Source organism: Numida meleagris, chromosome Z (genome assembly GCF_002078875.1).
Source record: "Numida meleagris isolate 19003 breed g44 Domestic line chromosome Z, NumMel1.0, whole genome shotgun sequence".
Classification (NCBI taxonomy): domain Eukaryota; kingdom Metazoa; phylum Chordata; class Aves; order Galliformes; family Numididae; genus Numida; species Numida meleagris.
The window spans coordinates 62,901,098-62,917,602 of NC_034438.1; the positions used below are offsets into that span (position 1 = coordinate 62,901,098).

The following is a 16,505-nucleotide window of genomic DNA, read 5'->3' on the forward strand; positions in this document are numbered from 1 at the left end:
CCAACACCCTAGCGGATGGAACATGCGGAACGGACGCTCAGCCCCACAGCACTTCGCAAAGCACAAAGCCATCAGAGGCCTCTCCCGCCTCTCACAGCGGCAAAATGGCGGCGCCCGCGCGAGGGCCGGCGGGCTCACAGCGCCCCCTTGAGGCCGGGTGGTCCGCCGGAAGCGGTGGTGGTGCCACGCTGCCGGGTGCTGAGCCTTGTCTAAGACAGCGTCACCGTCGCAGATGACATCTCTCCTTGTTAGGGCGTTACCGAGCAATTGTCTTACTGCATCGAAGACCATCGTTTGCTTCAGTATATTCCGTTTCAATTTCCTTCCCATCAGCTTTTATCCACTGATACCGTTTAAGACTTTAAACATTTTTACAAATGTAATATTCTTAAAACTACCAAATCGTGCCTCCATAACACCCACCCCGAACAGCCGCCAACTCCACACACACCTCGCCCCCCGGCAGCCACGCGCCCACCTCAGGCCGCTCACGGCCCCGTCGCACCGCCCCGCCCGGCGAGGTCGCCCTCCGCCTGCCGGGCGCTTTCAGTCAGGCGCGGCGCGGGCAGCCCGCGGCGGGTCCTCGCGGCCGCAGCTAGGCGGCGCACAGCGAGCAAGTCGCTTCCTTTTGCGCTCGGCAGCCGCAGCAGCAGGATGGGTGAGAGCGGTTGGGCTGGGTCGGGCCGGGGGCTAGGTGGATCGGGGCCTGGGCACGGAGGGTCGGAGGGGCGGGGAAGGGTTCCTTCCTTCGTCTACAAGCCTGCTGCCGGCTGAGGGCCCTGGCGGCGCCGCCGCGGTTCCGTGGAAGCGGGGCAGCTATTTCCCGCCGCGTGGCCGGGCAGCAGCGGGGCGGCTGGGCCTCACCGCTGGCCTCGGGCCTACGAGCGCCTCCTCATCTCTTTCTCCCGCCGTCTCGCAGGGAAGTGCCGTGGTCTCCGCACCGCTCGTAAGCTGCGCAGCCACCGCCGCGACCAGAAGTGGCACGACAAGCAGTACAAGAAGGCGCACCTGGGCACGGCGCTGAAGGCCAACCCCTTCGGCGGCGCGTCCCACGCCAAGGGGATCGTCCTCGAGAAAGTGTGGGTGACCCTCCGCCGCTGCGGGGCCGGGGGAGGACCGTGGGCTGGGCCTGGAGGCGGCGTGCGCGGGGAGGCCGACCGGGCCTCGGAAAGGGCCCGCGGGGAAGCAGCGAGCATAAGCTGTTCTATTTTATTTATTTTATTGTATACCGAGTAGCGTTAGCGATCTCTGGGACATCATATTTCTTATTATTGCTTCTTTACTGTGCTAGGTTAAAAAGCACGGTTTTTTTTCCTAGCGATGGTGTTGAAGGATTTTTTTTTTCATATGGTTGTCCTTTCTTGTAAAGCAAAGTAAATACATTTTTATTGGTCTAATTTAGGTTTCGATGGGTGGGGTTTGTTTTTTTCTTTTTGAGAGGGGAGGAATTCTGTATGCCATGTGCTTGTCTTCAGGACTTCCTTAGTGATTTGTAAGCTTTCTTACAATGCTGCTAGGACCTCAAGGGATTTTTTTCTTTTTCAGTTTTATTTCCTGAGTTAATATTTGTAGGAGATGAGGTTTTTGTTCAGCCTAGGAGCTAATTAAGCTTTTAATACTGAGTAGCTCTAAATGCATCAGTGATAGCTTTCTGTGTTGAAATACGTGCCCAGCCTGAAGTTAATACAGTATTATGTGGTGGTGTAGTAAGGGTCTGCTAGCTCATCAAACAATTTTTTCACTGATGTGTTTTCACATGCTTCCATTTTAGTGGAGTAGAAGCTAAACAGCCCAACTCTGCCATCAGGAAATGTGTGAGAGTCCAACTCATCAAGAATGGCAAAAAAATAACAGCCTTTGTTCCCAATGATGGTTGCCTGAACTTCATTGAGGTGAGTGATACCCAGGAACTGACTGATAATGATTGTGTGTCACAGTGAAGAAACATGTAATTGATGGATTTAGGTGATAGTTAGACAAGGTTTCATGTCATTCTAAACAATGTGTATTGTGATGTGGTAGCTGCAGAGGAAGACAGAAGACATCAGAGGTGCTTTTATACTTTACACTTTGTTGGCAAAGCCAGATTTCAGTGCTCCTGTTGCAAGCTAAATAATATTACCCTTTCCAAAACACTGAAGGGGATATTAATCTGTGTGCCCATTGAAAGCCTTCAGTATTTCATGTCTTTTCCCTAGAAAGTTTGTATTGGGGCTCAAATTTAATGCATATTGCTTCAGGAGCATGGATGGCCTTGTTGTTTATAGCTTTGTAACTGCATGGTTTTTCATTGCAGGAAAACGATGAAGTGCTGGTTGCTGGTTTTGGTCGGAAGGGTCACGCCGTTGGTGACATTCCCGGAGTTCGCTTCAAGGTTGTCAAAGTAGCCAATGTTTCTCTTTTGGCCTTGTACAAGGGCAAGAAAGAGAGACCAAGATCATAAATTTCTATTAACTTGCCAAGAATATCAATAAAAATTTTGATTGGAAAAGCTTCTATCTCATCATTTAAGATTTACAATCTTTTTTTAATGTGTTACAAGGGATGGGCCTCATGGAGGTGGGGCACAGTGCCCTTTTGTTGCAACAGGTTTTTCCTTATGTAACACATGCTTTGCTGTTGAATGAAAGAAGAAAGCCAGAACATCTTTAAAACCAGTATGTTAGCTCAGAAGTTCCCAAGTTAACCAACTCCTGTGTTTGGTGGAGCCAACATAGCAGCTGTTTGCCTGGAAATTCAGAGATTTACATAGTATGAAATTGCATTCAGTGCTTTTGGGTCTGCCTCCAGTTGTCAGATCCTTCATGAAGGCTTCTTTTGCTGTCACGATGGACCAATAGATGCCTCTGAGGCCTCTGTCCCTTCACAGGCCCTTTCAGAAAGCTGTTGCGAAGATGGTCCCGTCAACAAGTTGCTGAATAGTCATGCTGCCACATGAACCTCAGGTCTGAGTATGATGCTAGTACAACAGCAATCTGGGGACTTGACATTAGGAAGGAGGCTGCATTAGAGAAGAAAGAAAAGGTCTCTAATTTTTGCTCTGTAGTCTGGATGTTTTCAAGGGATGGAGTGCTGTAAGAGCATAGAGGAGACTGGTGCATGATGCTACCACGCACATGGTCTAGCACAGAGCTGACAAGCCCTGTGTGCCCAGTGAACGCAGTATCTGCAGCAGCTACAATTTCTTAGGACGCTGGAGCTGAGTTTTCAAGCTCCGTGCCTGAGTCCAGACAATGGCTCCTTGTGGTGGGCTATTTCTTTGGTGTCAAACCTACGATGATTCTAATAGGGCTGTATTGTACAGCCAATGTCAATCATTAGTGGTGGCTTCTGTGGTGGAAAGGATTGAGAAGTTTACTGCTTTATGCAGTAGAATTGTTTCCTTGTTTATCAACACCTAGATAGTGGGGAAGAAAATTCCTGGAGAGGGCATTTCTAATTTGGTGTACAGTTCTTACAGATAGAATACAGCAAAGCTGCTATGACCTTTTACTAGTCATGTAATATTTTTGAGAGAATTAATTCCTATTTTATAAAATATTTCTGAACTCCACAAAGAAAGATAGTTTCTTTGGAGTGTTTCAGAAAATACTCTAAAAGTAATGCCTCCTATTTTATGATGTTGGCCCACAATGTCGGAGGTGGATGTTGATGGTATGGCAGCAGAGGTTGAACCTTCCCAATATTTTGTTGCTGTGCAACAGATGGCAGCAGAGGGGCACTGACAGAATGGTGTAACATGGAAGTGCAGATGAATTAAAGGTGTGCTGTTGCATTCCTCCATGCATAAAAAATGGCGCTCGCTGACATTCACTGGTGCTTGCTGAACATTTATGGCGAGCAACCAGTGGGTGTAAGCACGCTGAGGCAGCAGGTGGTGCATTTCAGCACTGGGGAGAGCAGGTCACCTGTACCGGCACTTGTGCACGGCATGCAGGCTCTTTTTCATCACTGGTGAAAATACACAGCTGATGGTGGTGACTGTGTTGAAAAACAGTGTTTTGTAGCTGTGAATTTGCCCTATCAAATGGTGCTATTGTAATGGTTGTAGTTTCCATGGAAATAAACAGGAGGCAGTAGTTGCCAAGCAGTCTACATAGTCATTTTTAGTATTCAAATAATGACAGCAATTCTACTTTCTGGTGTGAAGGCAGGCAGTGGCACCTGATACACAATTTATCACTTAGGTCCTGAAGGGATTATTAAGGCATTTGCCTAATTTCATCTCAGTACTCTTCAGCCCCCAGGACTTCACCCAGCTGTTTTCATATTATATGTTATGTGTTAAATAGTTTGACTTGAGCAAGTCTTGCTGATTTGAAGATACTAATTTATTTTAGTGCATTCCAGTTGTTATCCGTTATCACTTAACTACCAACATACTGACTCAAATAAATCTCTGAGGAATGCTTTTTGCTTTCCTCTGCCACATTAAAACAAACTTCTAAATAGTTGGGACTTTGTTTTGCTATTTTGGGTTGGTTCGTTTGGCTTTTCAGAGGTCTCTAGACCATACTCAAGCTACCTGAAAAACTGAAGCTTTTATCACTTCTCTCTATATTGTCCAGATTTTCAATATTACATTACAAAATGGATGTTAACATAGAATTACAGACGATAAGTAAAGAGGTCAAAATGTCCCTCCATGTTAGCCTTTAAACCACTTCCAAATCTTCCATTCTGTCAATATCAGCACTCTTTTTACCTCAAGTTTGGCCTTCTGAAATTACATTTTATGTAAAGCATATGGTGGAGCACTGGGTCCTTACTTTCGTGCTAGGGCTATCTTATGCAACAAAAACTAAAAATATCTATTTGGCTGAAGTTGTGAGTGTAAACAGTTCCCTCATTAACATCATGGTTCATCTGTGTGTTCATCCACAAGGCTCTGTTTCAATTAGCATTCACTAATTTATATGGAAGAGGAATAAAATGTAAGAGCAGGCTGAGAATCTCTGCCACTGATTGTTTTGCAGCTTAGTCACCTAGTTATTTGTGAGATTTGGATTCAAATCTTTGCTCAGATCAGGCACAGAAGCAGTGTTGAATTTCGTTTTTCCGCAGCCTTGCTAATGCTGTAATTGCTGTTCACAGCATAGTGAAAACTTATTTATTTGCATCCCCTTCCCAATTTTGGGAAAGTTGCTGTCTGTGATTTCAGAATTAGGACTCCCTTAGTTGCAACCTGAATTAAATACCCTCAGATTTTCAGACCCTGACTTCAGAGGCACAGTACTCTTTGGTGCAGAGAAAAATGAGGCTGAGAAGACCAGGGCCATGATGAGTGGGGAAGACACAACAGAACAAGACAGACAGAGAAGAGGGAAGAGTTTTTTAGGAGCTCCACCAGACAGACTGTAGAAGCAGTGCAGATGCACAGCACCAGTAATGTACTCCAGCCAACCAGCACTCCAGAACCTGCGAAGACTCTGGATGGGCCCCATGCCATCAGCTATCCCCGCAGCTTTGGTACCCACTGCCACCACTTTTTTACTGAGATTTGTAGTTTGGCAGCCTTCCTCTCATCTTGGATAGTGGAGGGTTAACAGCTGACATTTTTGTTCTTTCGTGCAACCATATGTGTTTTCTGGATGTGTTCTCTTCACCTAAAAATGATGTTGACAGATTTTGAGGATATTCTACATCTGCCCAATATTTCATATAGCTTCAGTGAATCACATCTACTGTTTATGCACTGTAACTTCAACTATGATATTGTAAGCATAGACAGACATCCCAAATATGTCACTACCACGTGTCCGCTGTGGCTCTGTGTATTGCTTCTGTGAGACACACATGCAATAATCAGAGGTTGCACACAGTAGAAACGCATATATATCCTCCATGAAATCTCTGAAATCCAGCCTTAATCTAGGAGCAGAACCGAGTATGGTGACATCCTGATCTGAAAGAACTGGTTGCTAGTAGTACAGCTGTATGTATCCATAATATGCATCAAATCAAGCGCAGGTAAACAGGTGAGAGAAATCATAATTACACACAAACCTGACCAGCTAAAATGCGATTTTTTTTTCAGCTGATCTTTGATTACAGTAAGATTAGAAGCTGCTGGATTAGCAGACCAGCCACTGCACTCAAGGCTGTGATTCACAGCTTGCAGACCTGACAGTAGTTGTAGTGGAAGAGGCAGGTCCCTGTCAGCCAATTTAACCAATATATCAGTCCCATGTACACAAACGTTATCCTGCACCACTGCTGGTGTTGCATTATTTCACCCAAGTTTATCGCCAGCAAACTGAGTCTTATCATTCCTACTGTGATTTGGTTTTCTTGCTTACCAAAAAATATCAGAACGGCTTTCAGTAAGAAAAAGGATTATACTGCAGCTAGCAAAGAAGACTGTTAAAGAGGTTGTGGTTCGTATTCTTTTCAAGTCCTGAAGTCAACCTGGCAATAGAGGAAACAAGGGTTTAGCAGGGGGTAAATGGAGCTGTTTCTGTAAGTAGGGCACTGTCGTGAGGTAATCTCACCACTAGATGTTGCTGTCAGTATGATGAGGGGAGAAGGTGGAGCACAAAAGGTGTAAACCAAAAAGTTGTCATGCACACTTTGACAGAGGAAGTCTTCAAAATGGGAAACTTAGCTGTTAACCGATTTGGTGAGTTCCCATTAGAAAAATGGGGCACTTCCTGCCCTTTGTCTTTGTGTACCCAATTGAGGGACAGGTGCCATACAGAAACACCAGAGCTTACGATGTGATTTCACTGGACATCTTGTTAGATCAAAAACACAGAATAAAAGAATACAGAAGATTACTACTCCATTGGGCATGTGGACATTCTACAGGCTTGGTTAGATTAGTTTCTGGTTTTTTTAACTTCTTGTAAAGACAGTATTAGATAATATTAGTTGCATGAAGTGAGCAAACACACAGAACTGGGAGCAGAGAAGCAAAGCACAAAATTATTAAAGCTAGTTGCACATTTTGAGTTGCATTTTGCCACTGGTTTTATAAACGTGTTTAGCATCTAATGTCTGGTCAGAATTTGGGCACCAGGATTCTTTTAGGATGTCTATCTACAGAACCTGTCAGTGCTCAAGAATAACGTGTGTTATCTGGATGTTGCAGAAAAGAATTCGGAGGAAGATGAGCCAAGCCAGGCTTTATCACAAAGTCACTAGTAAAGTGGTTCTAAGCCTAATTGAGACATGTTAAAACTATGAGTTATGCAACCAAATCCTCCAAAGCAGAAATCAGAGGTGAACTTGTGCAATAAGTACAGCAGACGTGTAAATTCTGAAGCAGTTAGCTAACCATATGAAGCCAGTCATACCTGACTGCTGGATGCAGGAGAATGAACCTTACACTCTGGAGAATCAGTGTTTGGCCTAGTAAGGCCTGGATGGAATTTACCAAAGATCATGATTTTGACATGGATCAGGTGCAAGGAAAAGAAGGACTACCTAGTTCCTACAGGCTGCCAGATCATTTTCCACCTCTCTCAGCCTAGAGCTGTGGGCTCTATCTGCCCCTGAAGTGGGGTGGCATCAACTGTGACACTTTTTGCAGAGGCAAAAATCACCAAGTCATGCCTCTCCATTGTAAGGTGATGGATTCCAAGAGATGGATTCCAAACCTAACACTGGAGATTCCTCTGGTGACGCAGATGACTGTTTACTGGGATCCTTCTCTGTCCATAGCCTAATCCCAGGCAGAAGCAGAGAGAGGCTGGGAAATGAAGTACCTGAATACTATCTGTCTACCTCCCTCCTTCTGACTCTGCTGCTGCAGCTCATCACGCCTGGCTCCTGAGTCTGGCAGAGCCATGGAGAAGGACATGGCCTAACCTTTTCAGACAGCGCAACTTCCTCCAGTGTGCTGCACTAAAAACGTTGTTGAAAAATAATACTGCAGGAAAACATGCTGTTTTCTAGCAGGCTGGAGGAAAAAGAAGGTGTTCAAGGTGAGACTCTGTAAAAGCACTCTTCTCTCACTTGAAGTTGAAATTCATCTTCAGTAGGTGCCAGTTACAACAAGCTCTCTAGTGGGTAAGTCAAAGTTTGCTGTTTTTTTTTCAGGCACTTCAAGACTCCAGACCAAGACGTGAAGGCAACAGCTGCAACTACTTCCTAATGCTTTCTGAGCACTCAGCCCAAAGCTACACTCTTCAGGGCCACTCTCCTAGCATGCCTCCCCTCTGTAATTAGCCTGGCTTTCTAAATTATGAATTAATGCTGCATCTACTCAACAGGGCAGCTTTGCAGCTATGAACTTTATGCATACATCTTTTTTCCTGGATGGTACAAACTCATTGCTAAGAAATGCTTTAAACTCTTCAAAACATTTTTAAAGCCTACACGTGCTAAAAAATATATACACTGATATCACATGCTGTATTCCCTAGAAGAGAGCACTTTGGAGGAAACAATTGTAATTCACAGCTCAGGGGAAAGAGCAATTGTTTTCCTTTGTGCTGGAGCTGGAATTCTATGCAATATAAATACAGATGTCCAAACAAACTCATTAAATTGTAGTCACAGCAAATGGCAAAAAAAAAAAAAAAAAGATATTGAAGAAGTTCTGCTGAAATTCACAGAGTTGCAACAACTGATATTGATTACTTCACCATATTCCGCTCTAATTAACTAGCACTACGCTGTTGTGAAAACAAGCATGTGATTTGACCCAATAAGTGTTTCTTTTAGTAACCAAAACCAAACAACAAACCTTCTGGCTGACCAGATGGAGGATAAATTCTAACCTGATCATTCTGACACAAATGAGGGATTATGTAGGTTGGAACTGTATTCCAAAGCAGAGCATGTTTTTGGCTTAGTTGAACACATAGAATTCATTTTTCATGCTGATTCTTGTAATTAAGGGCAGGCATGAATTGGTTCCCTTAAAAGAAGTCCCCAGAAGCCATGGTCCTCAACATCTTTCCCAGATTAGCAAGGATGAATGACTGAGCAAATTTACAGAACTGTTTGAGTCCAGAAATTTCTTCTGCTAGGCTGTAAGATTTCAGATATGAAACTACTAAATATCTGCCACATACTAGCAGATAACTTAATTTTGAAATAAAACAGGATTTCAAAACATATCCAACCTCTGTAAAAAATCCTGTAGAGTTATTAAGGCACAGACACAAACTGGGATGCCTACCTCCACTCAAGCCATTAGAAAGTAGATTGTTGAACATGATGATAGTTCACCTTAATCCCAAATATTTAGGTTATTCTGTATTTGTCTCTCAAACTAAGCTTAGAGCATTTGTACTAACTTAACTGAATTTTTGTTTGGTGGTATTCCGGGCAAATTTCAAGGAAACATTGGCTCTGATGATGATACTGCTCTGTTCCTTAGTTATTTATGGTGTTAAAAGGTTCAGAATTGTAGCAGGGCAGGGAACTGTCAGTTTGCTTATCCACTTCATGCTCTCTATTATCATCATTGTGTCCAACTAGCTGGGAACTGGGTCAAGACACTGCAGAGGAATTTGGGGAGGTTTTATCAGCAGAAAGGAAGAGAGAGACTGCTTTAGAAACTGGGAAGAACTATGACTTTGCAGCTAAGTGAATGTGTGGTTATAAGATATGTAAGAGGTAGAGTGATTACCAGCAGAGGACATCTAGAAGCTGGAGTGTGACTGTCAGGACACTGACAGAGCAGTACCCTGCTGGGTGAAGTCATCCCTTAGCAAGTGCCTTGGGTTGTCTCCGACAGGGGAAATCTTCAGCGTAGTACTATTGCAGTGCTCTGTCCAAATAATCCACAGTTTTGTTTACAAGTGATAAATTAATGCAGAAAGTAAAGGCTACTGAGAATTCCTTCATGTCAAAGAAAATATGTCTCATATTAGAATGGCTTGGGTTGGAAGGGACATTAAAGCCCATCCAGTTCCAATGCCCTGCCATGGGCAGGTTGCCACCCATCAGGTAACACTGCCCAGGGCCCCGCCCAACCTGGCCTTGAGAGCCTCCAGGGACAGAGCACCCACAGCTTCTCCGGGCAGCTGTGCCAGGGTCTCACCATCCTCTGCATAAAGAATTTCTTCCAAACATCGAACCCAAATCTCCCTTTAGTTTAAAGCCATTTGCCCTCATCCTATCACTATCAAACTGTGTAAAAAGTCCATCTCCCTCCTTATCGCAAGCTCCCTTCAAATACTGGAAGGCCACAGTGAGGTCTCCCCAGATCTCCCCAGAGCTTTCTCTTCTCCAGGCTGAACAAGCTCAGCTCTCACAGACTTCCTTAGTGGGAGAGGTGCTTCAGACCTCTGGTCATCTTCATGGCTGTCCTCCAGACTTGCTCCAGAAGCTCCGCGTCCTTCTTGCACTGGGAGCCCCAGGTCTGGATGCAGTTCTGCAGATGGGCCCCCACAATGGCAGAGTAAGAGGGGGACAATCCGCTCCCCATCCCTGCTGGCCACCCCCTGTTGATGCAGCCCAGGATACAGTTGGCCTTCTGGGCTGCAAGCACCAGTGCTGGCTCATGTCCAGCTTATTGTCCACCAGAACCCCGAAGTCCTTCTCTGCAGGACTGCTTTCAAGTTCTTTCTCCCACACTGTACACATAGAATCATAGAATCATAGAATTAGCTAGGTTGGAAAAGACCTACAAGATCATGTAGTCCAACCATCCACCTACCACGAATAACCCCACTAAACCATGTCTCTCAACGTTACATCTAAATGTTTCTTGAACACCTCCAGGGACGGTGACTCAACCACCTCCCTGGGCAGCCCATTCCAGCGCCTGACCATATAGATATTATTATATATAGACCATATATTATTGCCGTTATTGAATGGAAGAATATTAAGGAGCAGTGGAAGGCTGATGGTGTGGGAAAGGTGATTGAGGTATATTTTCCTAGAGATTTCTTATTTATTTCTCCTTGTCTATAATTACACTCCGTTTAGTTACACTGTCCAATGGACAATGTCACACAGATGATACAACATACTTCTAATAATCAGTCTTGTCAATGATAATGAAGGAACGCAACTGCTCAAAGCCTACTTCAAATAGAAGTACTGTACCACAGTTTCTGCTTTTGAGGCAGAAACAGCAAGAGATGGTCTCAAAAAAATGTCTATGAAACTGTGGTTATTATAAACTTTGCAAAGCAGCAATTTGGCAGTTGAATCTTCTTAAGGTCTAACAGTTACTATTGAAAAGAATATTCAAGGGTGTTCAAGGCTCTTTTCATTTCCTTTATCAAGTAACAGCTCTTGTCCAGTACTTGGAAACATTAATACTAACATGACGTCCGTAAGTTGTTCCAAAACCACTCTGTATTCAGGATTACATCTTTTCATTATATTCCTTAAAAATGGAATTTCTTCCCAGTACTTGATTGTTATCACAGTACCAGGTAACATCCATGATGATATAAGAAAATGAGCACATGTGATCCTGAGGTACACTGATGCAGCATTCAGTGTTGATGGTTGATACGAAAAATTCCATCAGTCCTTTCCACTTTGCTGATCCTAAGGACAGGAGGAGCTAATTCAGACCTTCACTGAAGTAACAGGACCTGAGGCTAGTTCTCAGTTATCCTGGGAACAAAGGTCCAAAGGGCTTGCCTGCACATAGTGAGTGTACCACTGTGCTGGACAGAGGCAGCAGAGCTGGCCAGCAATGCTGAGCAGCTGAAAGCAGCTGTGTGCTTTCACCCCTCTGTTCTACTGCAGTGCAGACAAAGATGATACAGTAGGGATGAACATTTAACAGCTCTTACAACTGCTGTTATCTGCTTTTTGTTTTTCCTCCTGTGCAAATCTTAAGTTTCAAAAGGGGCTATGGATGTAACCATCAAGCACACGTTACTGTGTAACTTAAGTGTTAAAAAAGATAATGTAGATGCTGTCATGGAACATGAATGGAAGTCCATATTTTACAGATAGTACATGGAAAAATGCCTTTTCCGATTGGTATGACCCAGAATAGGATAAATGATGTGGTTTTATTAGTAATTTCAAAGGGTTGGCAAAACAATACTGCACCAATGAAATTTCAAAGGCTTTATTTCAATCCACTAAAAACATATGATGCAAGTTTAAAATATGCAACCAAGCACAATATAAAGAAAAAAAAAACAGAATTTGAAAACTGCTGTATCTTATATTTCCAGCTCTGATGTGGCATACGTTAGATATTGCTGAACATAAAAAATAAAATTTGAAATTCCATCCTGCTTAGGACTAGTGGTCTGTTTTATATTACACATAAATGTGATTGGGAAGGAATCCAAGATGCCTTGTACAGAAGTTTCGTCTGTTTCTCACTGACTACACTACTATGTGATTCCTACTTGCTCGAACTTCAACAGCTGTCAGGGGATGCTTGCACAAAGTCTGCAGGATGGGGACTAAACATGTGAACAACTACTAGCACAATGATAAATACTAACTGACTACAACAGTTACTCTCTCAGGGTATGGCAAAGCTTCCTTCAGAGGCACAGAGGCAGGTAAAAGCCTGATGTTCTCACAGGATAGCATTAGGCACCTTGAACACTAGAACCATACCTGCTTAGTAACAATATAGACTATAAGTACTCTCTGTTCACAGAATCCTGATCCAGTTTTCTTTCTGAAGCACGACATACAGAATATCTTCTGAGGAAAGTTTTATTCAGCTCTGGGATTCGGATATTTTATGTGTGTGATGTGGAATACCAGGAGGGTCAGTGTATCAGGCTATGGTGGAGAAGGCGGTCCCTAGACAATGTAGTCCCAGGCACTGATTGCTACAAGCTTAAAACACATTCTGCAAGTCCTTCCTGTACATATTATCACACACCGTGCAGTAGAAAAGTGAAAGTAGGTACATTTAGTAGACTCAAACACAGCATTTCAACTCTGTATCAAGGAACCGGAGGTTTGTGCATTTGTGTGAAGCCCTGCTAAGGCCGTAACCACAGTAAAGCAGAGGAAGAAAATGAGTGACTTCAAAGGGTCAGTGCCATCACAAGGGAGTACAAGTATTCATGGTGTTTGGGAGTTGTCATCACAACTACGGCCAACTCTTAAGGCTTCAGCTGTAACTAAGCAAGTACTTGCCAAAGAGAGCCATGAACAGTCATCTTTCAGTGTTGTACTGCTTACCAATTACACAGAATTCCTTTGGTCTGTGTTTGTTTCTTCTCTAGCAAAGTCTGCAGTAGCTTTACTACATGGCTATATCACCTGTCCTCAAACTCAGGGGTCTGGAGACATCAAAAAGGAAAAAGAGAAGGAATGAAATCAAAGTTACAGCAGCACCGTTTTGACAGATCGCACCATCAGCCGTGAGCTGGAAGGACCACCACTAAATGCTCTTATACACCTGAGAGATACCTCCCTTTCAGGAACCTTCTGACAGTCAGGAAAGGTCACAGCTACGTGCCAAACATATATCTCTCAGTGCAAATTTCCATTGCAAAGCAGGAAAGGTAATAAGGCAGTTGTGTAAGCAAAATACCAAAATCTGAGTCCTACATGAACTGAACCAAGAGCTTCAAAGGTAGATAATATTTCTGTCAGTTATCCAATTTTTTTATAATTTTGGAGAATGATGGGAGAAAGAAGAGGTGATACAATTTTCTCTTACCTTTCAATAAAATTTCAATCCATTTCAGCATTTGCATTCTGCGCGGGTCCCAGCTTTGCGTAACTCAAGGGTAGATTTAGACCCACAACTGGGCCTACAGTACTTAGCCACAATATAATGTAATTTCTGTGTCTAGAAAAAAAAAAGACATAAGGAATCCATAAAGATCTTACTCAGCTTTTCCTGGATTACAGATACAGTTGACAGTCATAAAGTAACTTAAAACAGGGCTACTCCTTCACTTGAGCTATATCAAGTGTGTTATAATTTTCAGCACTGAAGTGACCATACAGAATCCTGTTCCATTTGGACCAAGGAAGTTGTTCTGCCCATGTCCACTTCCCGGCTGATTTACTTTATCTACAGCACATAAACCTTGCAAAGCACGGTAGTGTTTCTCACCTGTTCTCTTTTCGTGAACTGGACAGTATAGAGCACATGAACTCATTAGTCCGGCAGGGGTGTAGAACAAAAAATGGCTGTCCAAGTAAGGGGTGCTCCTAAAAAAGAAAGTCAGTTATTTTATTATAAAGAAAGAAAACAGAAAATACATCATATGCATTTGGAAAAGATGAAGGGTCCAGTTGATGCAATTTTTCTCTTTTCAGAACTTAACTCATATTGTTCTTCTGCTAAGTCATTGACAAATCAATATTTAACAGCACATTATCTTACCTAAAAAGAGAAATAAAACCACCAAGTTGGCTATGCCTCAGTTTTAGTTCAAATGTAAAGGTTTCCAAAAGCAGCTCCAGTTACTGTATCAATATTTCTCCAATGCAAGTAGGCAAATCTATTGTATTTAATCAAATGTAATATATAAAACAAAGCTGCTCCAAGGATAATCTCTTTAACATAAAGCCTTGTCAAACTTCTGCTGGGAAGTAAACAGAGTTTAATGTGGAGCTCGTAAGGGGAAGCAGGAGGAAGAGCCACAGAGGTGGCTTTAGCTTCCACTAGATGGCATATCCTCATTTAGGCTATTCTACAGAAAGATGTCCTGAACAGTCATTGTTTGTCAGGGAGCCCAATCAAGATTGTCCTGAGGAAAAAATCATTTTGTGATTTTTAGTTAAGTTTGCAGTCTGACACACTCCCCACAGCAGGACTTTCATTCTTCCTTTCCAACTTCACACGGCACAAGGTGATGCTGAAAAGTCAATCTGATGTTCCATAAAGCTTTTGCTTTCTTCTCCAACAGGCACTTACACTGAGTATGTGCTCTGACTTAAGCTTGCACTCAATCCTTGGCCGTAACAGGCACCCCACATCTGCTTTTACACCAATGATACCAAGATATCAGCACATCTGACTGCCTCATGCATTGTGCCCTGGGAACTGATTTTCCTTAATGCTGCTGAGGTCACTGTTACTGCTTTCCACCAAAATAAACAAATTCCACCTCACACTCACATTCAGTAAGGGCATAAGCACTTAATACAGGACAGCAGGGAACAGTTAGGGGGCGATTCCAGACAAGGAGGATGTCAGACACAAAGGGCTAGGGTAGCCTGTGTACAGCCAAGCTGTGTGCATGGCCATCTGCTGAAGCTTCAAAGCACCGCACACAGCAGGGGTGAGGAGGGAACCAGGCATAGGCCACCCAAACTAAACAGCAGGATCATCACCTCCACACTGTGTTCTCTGTTCTCTGACATGAGCCTGGCTGACAGCACGGGGCTGCTCACTGTGGCCTCAGCAGACCAACAACAAAGACTGATGTGATGGGCAAGGGATCCTGGGTTAAGACCCTGTTCAGTCTGCTTCTTGTGGTGGCTCCATTTCTGGTTGGCTGAGAACAAACTACACAATATCTATACTCTGAGACACATTTATTTCCTTTGTCCAGGCCAAAGCTCCCTGGTTCTGTGACTGCATTTTGTGACTGCACTGCCTGCACTGAAGAAAGGAGGCTCACCAAGACTTCTTGCTGCACAGTAAAAACTCCTTCTCCAGCCCTTTGCCTACAAACAGAAAACAAATCCTGACCTGTCATCTTCAGCAAAAAGGGTATATCCCATTTTGTCTCTTTCAGTTAAAGAACACTTAGTTCTCATGTTGAAAACACACTCATGAGGAGTCGTCCTTTTTTGTCTAAGAGAACTTTAAAATCCAAAAGCTTCAGAACACACAAAAATAATGTTTGGAAGGCTGTGTTTTTACACTGCAGTGCAAGTAGATAACTTATGCATTAATGCTACTATCTGCTGTTGGTAGCAGTGAACTGAAGCCTTTTTCCATTGAAAAATATTGACAGTTTCAATCAAAAAACCCTTTCAAATTATTTGCTAGCTTAAACCAGTTTAGGTCTCTAAGAAATTCTAGAAAACACACAGCTTGGGCCAGTGTTAGTCCTCAAAGATAGTAAAAACCGTTAATTAACAATGTTTACAAAATAATTAAACAAAGAAAAAAAGCAGCAATTTGAGTCAATTCCCTTACATGAGCAAAGAGTGTAAAGAGTTTATACAAGCACCCAAAAAGAATGGAGAAGATCATCTGGGCTTTAATGTCGAAGCACTCTGAAAAAAGCATAGTTTTCCAAAGCTGAACATTGAGCCTGAAGTCAATCCCAACCATCCTGTTACCCTGTATTTCATTCTACCCCCTCCCACTTCTCAGTTGAGCCAACTACCAATGAGTGACAAATGGAGGCCAGAGGTCATTTCTTAAAATAGCTTATTAACCTTATGTTCTACATATCTCTTTCAGTTTTTCCTCCTCTTACAAGATGACAAAGTGAGACTGAAAAATTCCCCAACTCTAACAATTAGATGTCCATATGAAAAAGCAGAGTGCATTGCTACCCAGTCTTCCAAGAGGGTAAAATCCTTGGTCCTATCTTTAGTGTCAACATATAACATGAGCATGTGTTAAAAAGATATAAAGGCTCTCAGAACGCTTGGTTTAGTTTAGCCAAACTCTCCTTCTCCCAAGTCTC

At 43.2% G+C, this 16,505-nt stretch overlaps 2 protein-coding genes across 5 annotated transcripts in view; one reads left to right on the top strand and one right to left on the bottom strand.

The window, feature by feature from the left end:
* On the top strand, nucleotides 361–2,491 carry RPS23 (ribosomal protein S23). Its single transcript, XM_021379855.1, has 4 exons — nucleotides 361–658; nucleotides 920–1,079; nucleotides 1,772–1,892; nucleotides 2,297–2,491. The coding sequence occupies exons 1-4, from the start codon at nucleotides 655–657 to the stop codon at nucleotides 2,441–2,443; spliced, it is 432 nt and encodes a 143-aa protein (XP_021235530.1). The 5' UTR covers nucleotides 361–654; the 3' UTR covers nucleotides 2,444–2,491.
* ATG10 (autophagy related 10) overlaps nucleotides 11,980–16,505 on the bottom strand; it is an 81,783-nt gene continuing 77,257 nt past the window's right edge. For all 4 annotated transcript variants that reach the window (XM_021379853.1, XM_021379850.1, XM_021379851.1 and 1 more), the window contains exons 6-8: nucleotides 13,967–14,064; nucleotides 13,565–13,696; nucleotides 11,980–13,181 (exon numbers count right to left, since the gene is read on the bottom strand). In XM_021379853.1, coding sequence (XP_021235528.1) covers nucleotides 13,579–13,696; nucleotides 13,967–14,064 — 216 coding nt within the window. In that variant the 3' untranslated portion in view covers nucleotides 11,980–13,181; nucleotides 13,565–13,578. The remainder of the gene's footprint in view (nucleotides 13,182–13,564; nucleotides 13,697–13,966; nucleotides 14,065–16,505) is intronic.